Source organism: Ammospiza caudacuta, chromosome 18 (assembly GCF_027887145.1).
Source record: "Ammospiza caudacuta isolate bAmmCau1 chromosome 18, bAmmCau1.pri, whole genome shotgun sequence".
Taxonomy (NCBI): Eukaryota; Metazoa; Chordata; class Aves; order Passeriformes; family Passerellidae; genus Ammospiza; species Ammospiza caudacuta.
The window spans coordinates 12187293-12202715 of record NC_080610.1 but is presented as its reverse complement, the minus strand read 5'-3'; the positions used below and the strand labels follow the sequence as shown (position 1 = coordinate 12202715).

The 15423-nt window shown below is 42.9% G+C and overlaps 1 protein-coding gene across 3 annotated transcripts in view; it reads right to left on the bottom strand.

The window, feature by feature from the left end:
- HECTD4 (HECT domain E3 ubiquitin protein ligase 4) overlaps nt 1-15423 on the bottom strand; it is a 68171-nt gene that overhangs the window by 25642 nt on the left and 27106 nt on the right. For 2 of the 3 annotated variants that reach the window (XM_058816577.1, XM_058816578.1), the window contains exons 18-42: nt 15239-15363; nt 14068-14221; nt 13687-13787; nt 12713-12911; nt 11697-11816; nt 10505-10609; nt 9325-9488; nt 8777-9010; nt 8451-8643; nt 8192-8296; nt 8020-8108; nt 7548-7723; nt 6746-6881; nt 6446-6587; nt 6187-6353; nt 5547-5693; nt 5082-5266; nt 4543-4696; nt 4050-4330; nt 3447-3636; nt 2538-2619; nt 1794-1996; nt 1471-1606; nt 708-890; nt 332-502 (exon numbers count right to left, since the gene is read on the bottom strand). In XM_058816577.1, the coding sequence (XP_058672560.1) occupies nt 332-502; nt 708-890; nt 1471-1606; nt 1794-1996; nt 2538-2619; nt 3447-3636; nt 4050-4330; nt 4543-4696; nt 5082-5266; nt 5547-5693; nt 6187-6353; nt 6446-6587; nt 6746-6881; nt 7548-7723; nt 8020-8108; nt 8192-8296; nt 8451-8643; nt 8777-9010; nt 9325-9488; nt 10505-10609; nt 11697-11816; nt 12713-12911; nt 13687-13787; nt 14068-14221; nt 15239-15363 (3942 nt within the window). Of the gene's footprint in view, nt 1-331; nt 503-707; nt 891-1470; nt 1607-1793; nt 1997-2537; nt 2620-3446; nt 3637-4049; nt 4331-4542; nt 4697-5081; nt 5267-5546; nt 5694-6186; nt 6354-6445; nt 6588-6745; nt 6882-7547; nt 7724-8019; nt 8109-8191; nt 8297-8450; nt 8644-8776; nt 9011-9324; nt 9489-10504; nt 10610-11696; nt 11844-12712; nt 12912-13686; nt 13788-14067; nt 14222-15238; nt 15364-15423 lie in introns of all 3 variants that reach the window. The other variant, XM_058816575.1, reaches the window with a different exon arrangement.

Below are 15423 nucleotides of genomic sequence, written 5' to 3'. Positions count from 1 at the left end.
TAATTCTTATATTTTACTATCACAAAATCAGCAGAAAACACCAATAAAAGAAAAATAAACAAACCCCAAACCAAGCCAGAAATTAACCACCCACCCAGTATGCAACAGAATATCTTTAAGCATACAAGATGAATATTCATGTTACTTGAATGAGAACTTAAACATATTGTTAATATATGCTTTAAAAAATAAGGCAAACATTACAAATCATTTATAAGCAAAGATGAAACACTTTTTTTTACGTGCTGCAGATTAATAGTCAGTATGCTGTGACAGAAATAAAGCAAGAATCGAGATTATACTGAATATTGGATGTTTAAAACTCCCATACCTCAGATCTTGGAACACAGAGCCTAGACAATGGAATAGTTAAAGTGTCTGATGCCTGGGAGGTCTTTCTAGTGTCTATAGTGGTGGGTGGGAATTTGACCGTGGCTATACCTTCTTGCTCATTAATAGATGCCACAACTCCAATGCTTCCTGCTATTCCTTTGCCTAAAACCTACAAGCAAAGAAGAGCTGCATGAGATTGAAGGTGTTACAGCCAGGAATCAGTGTCTGACACCACACACCAACTGCACACACAAGCACAGGGAGAAACAAAGCTCCACAAGCTGCTGTTCCACAAGCACATCCCAGCGCAGGGAAAACCTCAGGAGAGCAGCAATTCTCATCTAGGATATCAAATATGAGCAGTGCTGAATTACCTGTACTTCAGAACCTATTTTAATTGTCTCCTTAAAGCCACCCAGAGCACACAGGGCAGCCACTGCCTGCCGAGCAATCCTTTGAAGTTTTGCCAGCTTCCTTCCACTGCTACTCCCGTTCTCCAAAATGCTCTCTGCATATTTCCCAAGCTGTGGAATGTACATCAGAGCCCGAGACAGAACCTGAAGACGGAAGCAAAAATACCAGGGAACGACTTCAAAGCGCAATTCCAACAAAAACCAATGCCTCAAGCCTCCAGCCCACACAGTCTCAGCAGAATTAGTTTTGTTCTTGAAGAGAATTATGTAACTCAGAATATTCCAAGTTCTCTGAAGTGTGAGCACCATCAAAGCCATGACCATTCCCTGGTAACTTTTAGGATAAAACACAGTCTTGGCAAAAGTTTTTGCTGAGGATTTCACCTAAGGAATAGATTAGGTGCTGCAGGATTCAGAGGAACATAAAATCAACGTGTTTTTTTCCAGCCAAAACTTGGTACCCTCAGAGGCCACAGCCAAGGCAGAATAACCTGACAGAGGCAAGGGAACTCCCCAACAAACAGCATTAATTCCTGAAAAGAATGACAACACATTATCTAATGATGGCTAAATTTTGAGTGTTTGTCCCACCCTGAGAGAGCTGAGATGGGGCCGGGTCTGTCCAGCTCCACACCCTGTGTTTAAATCAGAAAGGAGCAGCTCAGATTCTCTAACTACTCAACCCCCAGTGAGGAATGTGCCACTCATGGCTGTGTTTGCTCACTTTTTCAGCAGTTGTTGTCCAGATCTGGGCTGCATTGGACTCTGGGGCCATGAGCAGGCTGTGCAGCAGGGCAATCACCTCTGCTGCCATGCTGTTTGCAACGTGCCCGCTGATGAACGGCCTCACCGGGTCCGTCCTGCCACGAGACAAAGGCAATTGGAACATTCAGTTCAAAACCACTGAATGAAAAGAAGCTTCAGGTGTCAACAAAATATACCCAAAAAAAAAAAAGAAATAGGGAAGTTTATGAACAGCTAGATTATCTTTGAGAGCACTACAAATATTGGTAGAGAGAAAAGCAGAATGCAGGCTAAGGGATTTACCTGGCGAGCTCTGAATTCCTCTCCCTGCAAATGGAAGTTTGTGCAGTCTTCTTTTTGTCCCCACTGGACAAGCCACTGGTGCTCTCTGGATTGACAGTCTCTATGGGTGGCCCCACACTCACTATCAGCCCAGATTGTGCCCACTTGGTTGCCTTTCTAAGAGCTGCAGCAGCTTCTTCTGTAATGACTTCACAGCAGCCACTCTGCAAAGGAAATTGCCATGGAAAGCAAATGTCAGATCTGTTTGGTCACTCTGCTCATGTGCAAGTGCTGGGAACACAGCAAAACGCCCTCCTGGGTGTGTGTTAGTCATAGACAGGCTCTGTCTCTTGCTTTTTATCATCTACAGAGAGATCAGGGCTAAATTCACTGCCTTTAACATTCAATTCTTAAATTACCAGTTCAATTTCTTTGATCAAAAAGTCACCAATGAGTATTTCTGGTGCAAAAACTCAAGAACACCTCTGGAAATAGACACGAAATTTAAATTCAAGTGTGTGGCTTATAATTTGCATTATCAATGTGCATTTAGCACTTGAGAAAAGAGAATATCAAAGGGGCTCAAACCTGACCTACAATGGCTGCAGGAAGCATCAGCTGAAATTCTTTTTCATCATTTGATCTGTATTTACAGAAGTAAATGATGAATAAAACAACATTTTTAACATCAGTAAAACCCAAGAACTCTGCCTGGCCACCAATTTTGAGGATGTTGAGCAATTCTTTGGTTATTTCTCCTCTTACTTTTGTCATGTCCCGATCCATCTTCACCACCTTCTCCATGTTGGCTCCAGTTCCCAGTCGGAATGGGCGACCTTCTGAGCTACTGCAGGAGGGGAAAGAAAACACAGGAGCTTTGTTCTGACTGCTGGAGATCAAAGCTGAGCTACTCACTCCAATTCCATATATTATGGCTGGTTTGAAAGGATTTGAAACCACCTGTGCAGCTGAATACTCAACAGCAAGAGAAATATGAGGCAGTTAAGGACATTCCCCATTTACAGAGGGAATTTAATGCTATTGAATGCAGTTATTCAAAGCAATTTAACCCTTCCCCCCTCAGGAAGAAGCCTCATGAAATGGTTTGTATTGATCACAAATGCCCAGGGCTCTGAGTTAACCTTTCCCTTGTACCTTTTAGTGGAATTTTTAGAGTATGGATTCAGCATCAACTCAGGGAGAGGGGGAAGATGGAACAAATAACACAAAATGCAAGAGGTGACAGCATTGGCATTCAGCGATCCCAACATCCAGGTGGGTGCTGAGAATACTAAAGAATCTTTAATAGCAAATTATTGTCCAGCTTATGCATTATTAAAGCAGTGGTTTTAAAGCCATTTTGCCTTGACAGTTCTATTTGTTAGTCCTACCCAGCCTGTCACAGCATAAACAAGATAAATGAAATTCCGTCAGAAACACTGAGTCTAAGTAGCTAATTTTTCATGAGATTGTTTTCAGACAGATGAAGATGTTGCCATGTTCCTTTGCATTATCTTATTGCTTTGCCAGTAAACACAACACACTGGGCAGACACTTTGCTTTCCCATTTACTCTCATATCTAGGATGTCTTTTTCTGCAGCACTGGAAAAAAAGAGAAGATAAAGGGAATTGGCAAAATTGTTTCTAATTCCAACCCAGTGAGCTGAGATTACCTTAGTAAAGGCTGAAGGACTTCATGAGAGGATTGATCTTCTCTTTTATGGATAAAAATAGAGAGTTTACCATCCACTGCCTCGCTTTCTTCTCCAGGATCTTTATCACCTTTTATGGAATTTTTAGGGCTGGCTTTTGCCAAGGTAGTATCTGGCTCAGAGGCAGTTGGAGAAAGGACTGTCTGGCAGCCTTGAAGCAGAAAGGAAAAAAGAAAACAAAGAAACACAACCATGAATTTTCTTATCCTTGGAACTAATGCTGACACATCTGGGTTGTGGCTGAAACATCACTGAGACCCACTTTGGTCTGAGGCCAGGGAAATGAGGAGACAGATGGAAAGGCACAGGAATATCCTGCTCTCAGAAATATCCCCCAGTGTTTGGAGCTCTCTGTCAATACAAAAGCTCCTGGCACAGGGTGCCCAGAGAAGCTGTGGCTGCCTCTGGATCCCTGCAAGTGCCCAGGGCCAGGCTGGATGGGGTTTGGAGCAATCTGGTGGAAGGAGTGGAAGGGGGTGGATGGATGGGCTTTAAGGCCCTTTTCATCCCAAGATTCCATGGAACAGGATTCCCTTGGGCACAACCCCAAACAGCTGCTGGTACCTGGCACAACATAATCTGCCAGCTTTGCCAGCAGCAGGGAGGCAATCTTGGAGGCTGGGTCACTGGGATCATCCTGCTCGCTGTTCAGAGAGGGCACTGAGTAACTCCAGGGAGGCAACTCCACATTTCCACAGTCCTCAACACTCATGAGAGGCAGAGCAGCACGACACAACTGCAGGATTATAAGCACCAGCTTTGGAGAAGGACGCTGATCCAAGAGAAGGGACAGAAGCTTGGACACACAGGCTGGCTGGCTCAGGATGGCTTTACCTATGTGACTCCTGAAAGGGAAAAGAATCTTGAAATCAAAACCAAGTTAATTTATTATTTACAAGATAGATTAAAAGCAATTTCAGTGTCTGCCAAAACATCTTTAGCAATTCTTTCATAACTTGACAGCACTGATTAAACACTAAGGGTCAGTTTTAGAATGGTTAAAAAATCCACAAAAGATCCCACAGAAAGAAAACACTCCAGAGGAAAGGCCTGGTACCTTGAGAGGTCATTCAGAAGGCTGAGGACATCCTGCAGTGCATCATTCCCTGCAGCCTGGTTGCCACAGCACTCAGTGGCTCTGGCCAGGTGGTTGGTGAGGAGGCTGGAGACCTGCCTGGCCAGCCCCGAGTGAACAGCATCTGTGGAACCCCCTTTGGAAGGGATGGAAGAATGCACAGCTGTAATCAACAAAAATCAATGTACACACCACAAAAATAACCCCTGATACATCCACCATTAGCCAACAGCCACGTGTAGGTTTAAGCATCTTATGGGTGAATTCTACCACAGGAAAAATGCCAAATGATCATTTAATCTCCAGGTTCTCTGACTATGTTTAGAGAGAATCAAGTGGCAAAACTTGAAATTATTTTCATGGGGAGGAAAAATAGGCAGTATTAAAAAACATGAAGAAGAAAACCTACCGAATTTTGTATTCACTTAAGAATCCACAGAATCCATTCACCCAAGTCATGGTGAATGATTGCCCTCAGGCAGTTGTAACACACACAGCAAAGATATTCCCAGTGTTCCTACCTTCTTCCTTTTCCCACTCCACACAGCGGTTGGCCAGCACCTGGAAGGCAGCCCAGGCCATGGTGGCCACCTTCTGCTTCTTGGTCTGTTTTTCATTTGAGCTGGACTCTGTCTGGCTGCTCAGGCTGCAGAGCCTGTCCATGAGCTGCACCAGCCCACTGCGCACCAGACACTTCTCCTCACTCCTGCAGGGGAAATTCAGGCTGGAATGAACTTCTCCATCACAATGGCAATGCAGAACTTGCTGTTAGCTCAGTAATTAATTAATTCACTTGAGAAAGATGGTTCTGCCTCTCCCTTGTCCCCCCTAGATGGAATTGTGAGGGAATTTAACTGGATGTTCTCAGATGCTCCTCATGATGAGTAAAGGGGATGTATTTACACTATTTAACACTTCTCCTTAAAGCAGAGCCTACTAAGGCCAGGTGTGGATGTTCCCCATCCCCTCCCCAAGCCCTTGCCCACCTTGTGTAGGGGATGGTGCACAGGAGGCCAATGCTGTTGGCACAGGCGATGGGGTACCGGGCACACAGGGACACCACTGATGTCATTGTCTCTCCAAAAGCCTCCTGGACCTGCTCCACCATCCCACCACATGTCAGCTCTTCAATCCTGTTGAGGGTTAAATATTGGGAATTGAAGTCTTCAATTCACAGACTTCCAAATGTAGCTTTAAGAAAATAATGATCAGTGCATGTTAAGAATTACTCAAGAGACACTTGGAAGGCAAACTGCAAGTCACTCATTTTTCATAGGAAACATGAACAAGGGAGTGTGGTAGTTACAGCTCAGATATAATTACATCTCACTACAGATACAGAATACAAAACATTTACTACATTTTGATGACAGTATCAGCTGAATCTACCACTAATACATAATTAACATCAATTTAGAATTAAATCAAGAGAGAGGGACACCCTCTATAAACACCTGGGTTCAAAAACATTTCTTAGAAGATTCTGCCTTTTCACCCCTCAAGAGTCAAAGTATTTGTTGCAACCTTAGCTCTGCCAACTTGTGCCCTCACAGCTACTCACTTCTGGCTTTCCCTTGTGTAAAGCAATTTATTCCCTACCACAGAATTCTGGAGAAATGCACCCACCTTGGCCCTCCCTGGAGCACCATTGTCACCGGGCCCACCAGGTGGGTGACGCCCCCGACGCGCACGGCGGCCGTCAGCAGCTCCCTCATGTGCACCAGCGCCTGTTTCCTGGTGTTGCCACGTCTCCAGCGGGTCTGGGCAGCCAGCAGGAAGCTGCTGCTGGACACCTGCGAGGTTTGGGAGGGGATTTTTGTTACACACAAACAAGGCACCTCCTGTTTCTGAGCAAGCTGGAATTTTAAATGAAATAACAACGTACGGCTTGGTCGGGGTTTGTCCCGATGAAGGCAAAGAGCTGTCCCAGCAGGACACTGTAGGTGGGTTTGTCCCGGCTGTCCTCGATGGCCAGGGACTGCAGCAGGGTGAAGGAGCTGCTCCTGTGGCTGGTGACGTGCCGGCGCCTGCGAGGGAACCGCGATTTACACCTGGCAGCAGGGAGCTGACCCAATCATCACAAATACTGTGATAAATTTGATCAAGCTGATCACTGGGACACACAGAGATGGGAAGGGGAAGGGGAAGGGGAAGGGGAAGGGGAAGGGGAAGGGCCCTGCTGTACCTCTGGCTGGCCCGGGCAAACTCGATGTCCTCATTGCCGATCATCTCCAGGTCGGACGGGGCGGACATGCTGCGCAGGAACACGGGCTGGCGCACGGCGTGGGAGATCACCTTGGCCTCAGAGGCTGACTTACAGGCTGAAGTGTTATAAAATAGTAATAAAAAAGATCATTCCTAGTTCAGGAAAATATTTACAAACTGGCTTTCAAATCACTGGTGGATATCCCAGGGGAAGCTGAAAGACAGGATGGGGAAAATCCAGTCTAAGCAAGAATGTGGAACTCAGATCTGAGAATTTTCCTGTTTTCAACCCTGTTGAGAGTTAAAGATTTGGAATTGAAGGCTTCAATTCACAAACTTCCAAATGCAGCTTTAGAAAATAATAATCAGCATATGTTTAGAATTACTCAAGGGAAATTTAGAAGGAGAACTGCAAGTCACTCAAGTTTTCATATGAAATATGTAAACAAGAGAGTGTGGAAGGTAAAGCTCAGACATGACTCAATCTCACTACAAACAAAACACAAATCCAGCTCAGAGGATTTTCCAGTTTTCAGGTGTTGTTTCAAATCAGATTTCTTTTTATTTGGTTAAGTATTTTTTCTCAGTAAATCAGGAGACTTAAGTTTAAATTCCACCTATTATTACTCATCTTTTTATTTACCATCATCATGGCAATCAGAAAACAAAGACTTGACTTTCTTTATTTTAACTGAATTCATTTAATTTAGGGAAAAATAGTTTAATTTAAAGCAAAAGAGGTAAAAATAAGAGGTAGAAAATGTTGGTAATGAGAGATATACCTGGAGTCTCTGCAGGGGTCCCAGATATGCTCCTTGTGATCCCAGACTGTGCTGCAATGGTCACATGCAACAACAGCTCTGCTCTGTTCATCAAGCTCTTCACCAAGGTTTTTGTCTTTGCTAAGGGATGAGAGGTCTTCTGGATCAGTGAATTCACCTCTTGGAAAAACTTCTCCCTAGGATTACAAAAGGGAAGTAAAAGAAGCCAAGTCAATGTTTGAATGCTTTCAGAAAGGAAGTGTTACTGAGGGAAAGGTCAGCTAAACAGAACTTATGGCCTCAGTCTGTTCTGTGCCAGCAAAGGAGAAAGCAGAAAAAATGGAAGAAATAAACAAGTTATTCCTTAGCAAACATAAGGAGTTGCAGGTTAACGTTAATATATTTAGCACATAAGTTTCTAATAATTTCATCAGATTCTTTTTGAACTGCCTGGAATCTCCCTGAAGCTGCCTAAATCTTCACTAATACTGACCTTAATGCCAGGACCACGTTCTCGAGATCACTCCCATCAAAAGAAACTTCTTTCATTGAGCACAGAAGCTCCAGCTCCTTCATCTTGCTCTAAACAAAGGCAAGGAGAAGGATGAGCAGGTTTTGAGGAAGCAGAGTGAGGCACAAGCACCCAGAGCAGCCCCAGGGCTCACCTCATTGAAGTGATAATCATAAAAAAAGGGGACATTGTTCTCCAGCTTCCCGTGCATGGCATCATCCACCTCATTCTGCCACTTCTGCTCCAGCTCAGCCACACTCTGATAAAGAGACAAAAATCACACTTGCTGCATTTAAGGTGTAGAAGGGATTTTAAAAGAAGAAATCTAAGTACATTTTGTATTTCTGTGGTGCTAAAATACATCTTTACTTCTAAAACAAGCTTTCTGTTGTTTTAAATAATTTTCTTTTTACCTGCAGTTGTCTCTCCATGGCATTCAGCTTCTTAAAGGTCTCTCCCATAATTTTACAAAGTAAATCATATTCTTCAGCATGTTCCTCCTGATATTGGAAATTTATCAGGGACTGGAGAGCATCAACCAAATTGAGATGTTTAATCACACATGAAACCACCATTTCCTCCATGACTTCTGGCTGGATCACTTCCCTAGGGTTCCAGGGAAAGCCAAACTCATTAATCAGGAGTAAGAGACCAACTTGGGCAATTCACATTGATAAATCATCAGATGCTGCATTCACAAACAAGGTTAAAAACCCAGAGGGAAACAAAGGTTCCTTACTTTATACTGGGTCTAAATTGAGGCCGAGCACGTCCAGAAATTTCCCTGAGCTTGATCATGATTCCTGGGGGCAGCCTAATCCTGGGCAGGTCAAAGTAGTGTCCAACAGGAGGCACGAGCACGTCAGAGGGATATGTGAACTCCCTGTCCTCCTCGATGGTGAGAGGCAATGGAGAAGGGCTTGGAGTGAGGGCTGGAGATATCACCCCGTTGGCTTCCACCTGCCACTGGCACCTGCAAAAACGAGTAAAAAACCATTATAAGGATTTTTATTTCCCTCTCTATTTCACCCCTCACTGAGAAAGACACTTCAGTTGACACATTACAAAGATTAAATATTAATATTTGAAGTGTGGCTTGTACCAAGCATAACCCAACCCTCCTTTTACTCTCCCCCACTATGTTTTGGAGAATATTCCTTCCGTTTTAGGCAATACAAACTACAGGAAAAATGATCCAAACACCACCTAAAGCACAAGACTTGAACACAAGAAGTCACTTCCCCTCAGAAAAAAAAAACAGATTAAAATTGATTTTTTTTTTTTTACCTTTGTAAAAGTTTAGATCTTAAGAGCTCTTGACAGGTTTCTTCATCTTTGGTAATTTCTGGCCCATTGTACAAAATCCTCAGCATGGAACAGGCCAGCACAGAGAGGCCCAGGGCCAGGTCAACCAGGAATGGCAAACCTCCTGACACATCCTCTGAGGATTCCTGCAGCAGGAACAGGGAGAAGTTCAAGCAACCCACCAGGAAGTCCTTTCCAATAGATTCAAGATAGGAGATTTTTATATATAATCTTCTAAGTGTAAGATATAGCTCAATAGATCAATCTTACATACAAAATGCTTAAAAATTAATAGCAACTTATAAGAACAACCCAAGACAAGAAGTAAGGGATCTAAGCATTATTTTCCTGAACCAAGAAGAACCAGGTGAAGTTATTTTTAGTTCAGTCACCCCAACTTGTAGTGGGATTCAAGATTCCGTGTGTTTGATCCTGGAAATCCTCCCCTCTCTTCTTCATGGGCTGGAATCATTATTTCCTCAGGACTTCTCTGATTTTCAGGTTGTTACAAAGAAATCCTGGAGTGGCTTCAGGAGATAGGTAAGTCACATTTGATAACTATCTCCAGGAATCCCTAAGTGTGGCCATGATATTTTCTGAAAAATCCTTTCCTTAGGATTTTTTCTCCTGAGAAGCTGGGAGGCCTCAGGAGCAAAATGTAAACAATGATTATCTGCTGCTGTGGAATGCAACAGGTGGATCTGTGATTAGTTTCATGTGGTTGTTTCTAATTAATGGCCAATCACAGTCAGCTGGCTTGGACTGTCTGAGAGTCACGAGATTTTATTATAATTCCTTTCTTTGCTTTTCGACGAAATCCTTTCTTCTATTCTTTAAGTATAATTTTAATATAATATACATCATAAAATAATAAATCAAACCTTCTGAAACACGGGGTCAACATTCTCATCTCTTCCCTCATCCTAAGACCCCTGCAAACACCACCACACCTGAGTGCCAGCCCATCCACAGGGATCCCTGCATCCCAAACTCATCTTCCTTTATTGCCAACACCAGATTTGTCTCACTGCCCAAACCAGTCACTGCTGGTTTCCATCCCAAAGTGCCAAGCTGGAAGCACATTTCCCTGGATCTGGAATGTGCTGGGGCAGGCAGGAGGCAGTGGAAGCTGAAGCTCTGCCCTGGGATCCCCCCTGGATACCTGTGCTCGGACAGTGCAGGCAAAGCCCCACATGGCTTTGTCCGGGGTGTTGTGCTCGCGCCCGCTCCGCATCTCGAAGGAGAACGTGACTGTGTCTCCTTCCACCTTCAGGGGCAGAAAAGAAAACAGATCTCATGATTGAGGCAAACAAACAGGTTTTCCATACAAGTTGTGATGACTTTCAACAACAGTTATCTGGGGGTTGTTTTTATCTCAAACAAAATATTCCGATTTAATTTTGTTGTTCCTTTTTGTAAAGGTGTCTTTTAGTGGAAAACTTAATTTTGCTGCTGGCTAACTACAGTTAAACAACAAGAACCATGATAGCTGCAAAATCAAAAGCAGAAATTATCAGGGCGTTATTTAGCCTTGATTTTCACTGTTTGTCTGCAAGAAACCAGGCAATAATTAACAATTCTCTTCCTGAAGGAAGACAGACAAGCTCTTCAATTAGAGAAATGACAACAAATTAATCAAGGAGCTTGCTAAAAGAACAGCATCAAAACCTGTGTGTGAAAACTAAACCAAATTTCTTAATTGTGAACAGTGGAGTTCCTGTCTGAAATTGCTTTCCAGTTTATTACCTCTTGATTTCTTTCTACAAAGTGTTTTTGTTATGTAAATAAACCCAGTTTTAGCGTGGGACAATGTAGCAGCACAAATATATATTAAACAAAAAATAAAATCACACTGCAGAGAGTGTGAGGGGACACACTGCCAAAGCATTGAAATGCTGAGGTTTCAAGAAGTTTGAGAGATTCTTCTTAGTTTTATTACCAAAAGAACCAATGAAATTTTAAAATCCAACAGAAATGATTGGATTTTATTTGTTATATTTGCTACTTGATATATTTGGGGGTTATTGTCCAAAAAATTGATTTTAAGAGAATTTGCCTAGAACTTCTCCTAGGAGGGTGGGAGAAGAGCAATGCCATTAGAGACTGCAGACTCAAATATCTCCATCAGGAATTCCAGGAAGACATAAAACAAACTCCAAGGGAAGCATCACACGGAACACAGAGCCGAGTTTTAAGTTCTCCCCCAAGGACACAACAGTTCACTGAGCAGGGATCTCATCATGGATAACTGTACACTTAAAAGCTTGGAATGCAGAGCCATGAGGGTAAAATGGGCTGGGCATGGTTTCCAAAGGGGATTTTCTATGGGAAAAAGGGGGATGGGAATACTGTACCTTCACTAAGTCCTTGGGCCACCCCGTTCCTAAGACACTACGGCTGCCATATCCCAGTGTATTGCCTCCATACTCAGCAACCTTCCTACTGTTTGTGCTAGGACCAGCATAGATCACCAACTTCAAAACATAAAATACACTGTTAGACTGTAAGAGAAAAACAAGAAAACCTAATAATAATAATAATACTTAGCACTTCCACCGCGCCTTCGACTCTCGAAGCGCTCCATGCACGTGAACCGATCCTCACAGGCTCGGTGAGGGCAGCAGGGTTAAGTATTATTATCCCCATTTTACAGATGGGGAAACTGAGGCACACAGGGGCTGCAGGGGCTTGGTCCCTGCTCACACAGCAGAGCAGGAGCAATCCTGACCGCCAGCCCTGAGGCAGAGAACAAACTCCTTCCCTAGCAGCGAGGGGCTGGTCCTGATCCCAGCAAAGCCAAAGTTTTGGCATGACTTTGGTGGGATCAGGGGTTTTTGGGGGAGTTCAATATTAATGTCACCCATTACTAATTAAAGATACTCCCATTAGTTATTTATGAGCATCAGGACTTGCTCTATGCCAAAGAATAAACAGCAGCACTCAGCAAGCAGCACAAGCAGCTAATACAAAGTGGATAAGTGCTATTGGTTGTTTTCTTAAAATTAAAATATTTGTTCCTATTAACCCAGGTAAACAAGATCTTTATTATCAGGGAAAAAGGAACCTCTCCAGCTCTGTCCAGTTTAAACCAACTTTGTTGATCAAAGGAGGCAGCTGGATTAAAATTTAGGAAATAAGGAAAACTGAACATGAATAAAAATGAGCAAAGTCAAACTTGGATAGTCTAGCCATCCTGAAATAATTTTTTTAAAAAAACAGAACTGATAGAATTTCTGAGGGGAAAAACCAACCCAAACCACCCCTCAACACCCCAATCCCTGGAGCCTCCCACACTTGTCCCATGGCAGAATTCCCACTTTTTTGGAGGGAATTCCCTCACTGCAGAGGTGCTGAGCTGGCCCTTGCTTACCTTGTCATAATCATACTGGGAGGAGCATCTGTTGTCAAATCTAAGATACAAACAGCGGGCTCCTGGGATGTGCACAGTCTCCTTGAATTTATAGTTATCCCTGACAGGATGCACTGTCTCCACGGTCTTGCCAGCAGCCCAGGGAGCAGGGATCTTCAAACCAGTCAGGAATCCTGGCTCTTCCTTCTCTTCCAGCATCCTGAAATTAGAGCGAGAAATTTGGCCTAAAATACAGCACAGAGGTTTCTGTAATTCAATAAATTACTTTAAAATCACCTCTCAGTATTGACACACAGAGACAAGGAACTGACTCCTGGCTTTAGGCAGGACTGTATTGAGGGAATTCATGCATTTCATCTATTACCATCATTATTCATACATTACATATATTCTTATTCACAAAAAAATCCCATTATCGTGAATTCTTTAGTATTGCAAATTCTCCAATGCTGCAAATAAGCATTTTTATTTGATTTTAGCTGTTTGTTTCTGTTCCTAAGCAGGAGCTGGGAAACTCTGAGCTGAGACACAGCATTTAAATGCAGGAGTTAAAAATGTTATTTCTCTGTAAATTAAACCATTTAATAGCTTTGCAATGGTTTTAATTCTGTATCTCATGCTGCCAGAGCAATTTACATTTTCTCCTGATGGTCCTCCCTAGCCTAATTTATTGTGAGAGAAACATTTAGATTTAATTTCTAATGCTTGAAATGAGGAAAAAAAACAGAACAGACCACACTCTGTGTAAACAACCTGAAGTTATTAATAGTTTAATTCTATATACAGAACAAAATTTGGAACTAACTGCCTTTTGCAAAAGCTTATATAAAACTGAGACAGCCTTAGAAATCATTCCAGCACACCTTTAAAAATTAATTCAAATTAAAAACTGCTGCTTTATCCCACAGCAATGGTCAAATAGACATTATAGCTCAGTTTATCCCATGAGAAGACCCAAATGTAAAGAAAATCACCTCTCATCAGGTAACTGCTTCCCTTTCTGCTCTGGAGCACAACTGGGGGAACTGTTCAGTTCTGAGAAAACTGGAGACTGGGTTTTAAGCAGCAGTGCAGTCTGTGGCCCAAAATACACAGTGTTAGGGACATGCAAACTGTAAAGCATTTTAAGAGCTCATTATTGAAATAATTAACAATTACTGTTGTTATTGACAATAAATCATGACTGAGTAGCTCCTGGAGCAGTCAAATTGAACATTCAGCATCAGCAGCTTTGGCAGCTGTTGAGGAGCTCTGAACTCTGCTGTGGATGAGTGTCTGGAGGAAGCTGAGCACATTTTGGGCCCTGCAGGCCCCAGTCTGGCCCTGGGCAGCCCAGGGTGGCACAGAGCCCGTACCTGGCTGGTGTACAGGACCAGCTGCACCAGCTGAGGCATCAGGGCATCAGCCATGGTCAGGGTCTGCAGGTTTGGGTGCATCAGGGATGTCAGCAGCACAGGCAGCAGGTGGCCAAGCATGGTGGCCTTGGTGATCTGCTCCAGGCCTTTTAACCTGGAAGGAGAGCCAAAGTTACAGAGGAACAACTCTTTTCACAGAGCAGCACTTCTGCTTTTAGTCACTTCTGTTTCATCTTGTAACAGCAACTCGAAAATTCAGCAGAAAATGTTTGTATTATATTAACAAAATCCCCAAAACAATCTTGAAACCACTACAATTTCTCCCAAGTGCCAGTGACCTTGAATTGTTGACAATTTTTACTCAACAATCTGAGAGCAGAGACAGTAAATCAACAGTTTAATAATTACTCAGAGAAGGATAAGCTCCCCTGGGCACAGGATGAAAGTCCCCATCAAACACAAATGCACCAGTGTGGATATCAGCTCCCAGCACATGGAGCTCAAAGGACTTGAAAAGGATCTGCAGCTACAAAAATATATTTGAACACGAACTCATATGAAAATATCACCCAGGAATTGTGTGCTGTCAATAAACACAACTAATCTTGCAGGCACAGAGAAGCAGAAAGTGAAACCTGGAACACAGCTGGGACAGGGAGCTGTTTGTTTGAGGAGAGAAAAGTTCACAGCTTTTGTTTCCACCCCATTCCCAAGGTGGATTTTTAAGAGGAGGGGAGACAGGGAAGGGCAGGTGATGGAATTTGTGGGATATAAAACAACACCCAGGGATTGTCATGGATAAATATCTAATCCAGCTACTAGGGATGTAATAATCAGAAAATTTAAAATAAACATTGTTCTAGCTTACAGGAGGATTCCCAGCTAATTACAGTTTATTTCCAGCTATCCTACTCATAAATAACATTATAACTGACTAAAATCTTTTCAATTTGAGGTTCCTACAGAAATATCAACCTACAGATGATCAGCACTGACACAGAGAGTGATTCTAAATTCTCCACCAGCTGAGTGCAGTGAGAAACAGTTTCTGTGCATTCAAAGCTCAAATCTGAAGTGATAAAGAATAATTAATGCTAACTGTGCTTGCACAATAAATCACAAAGAGCAGCAGCTCCCTGTTTCCAAATTAGGATCCTCCCACTTGTCTTACCTTTGCTCCCTGTCAGAAATGTCACTGTTAATTAGTGCTGTAGTGACTTGTTGCAGCATTTCCAAGACTTCATCACATCCTGTGAGAATTTGTGTGGCAAGAGACAAAATGCTGGTCTTGAGTTCCTAAGTGACAAAAAAGAGTTACAGGATACTTAAATTCTTAGATAATCCCCCCAAAAAAGG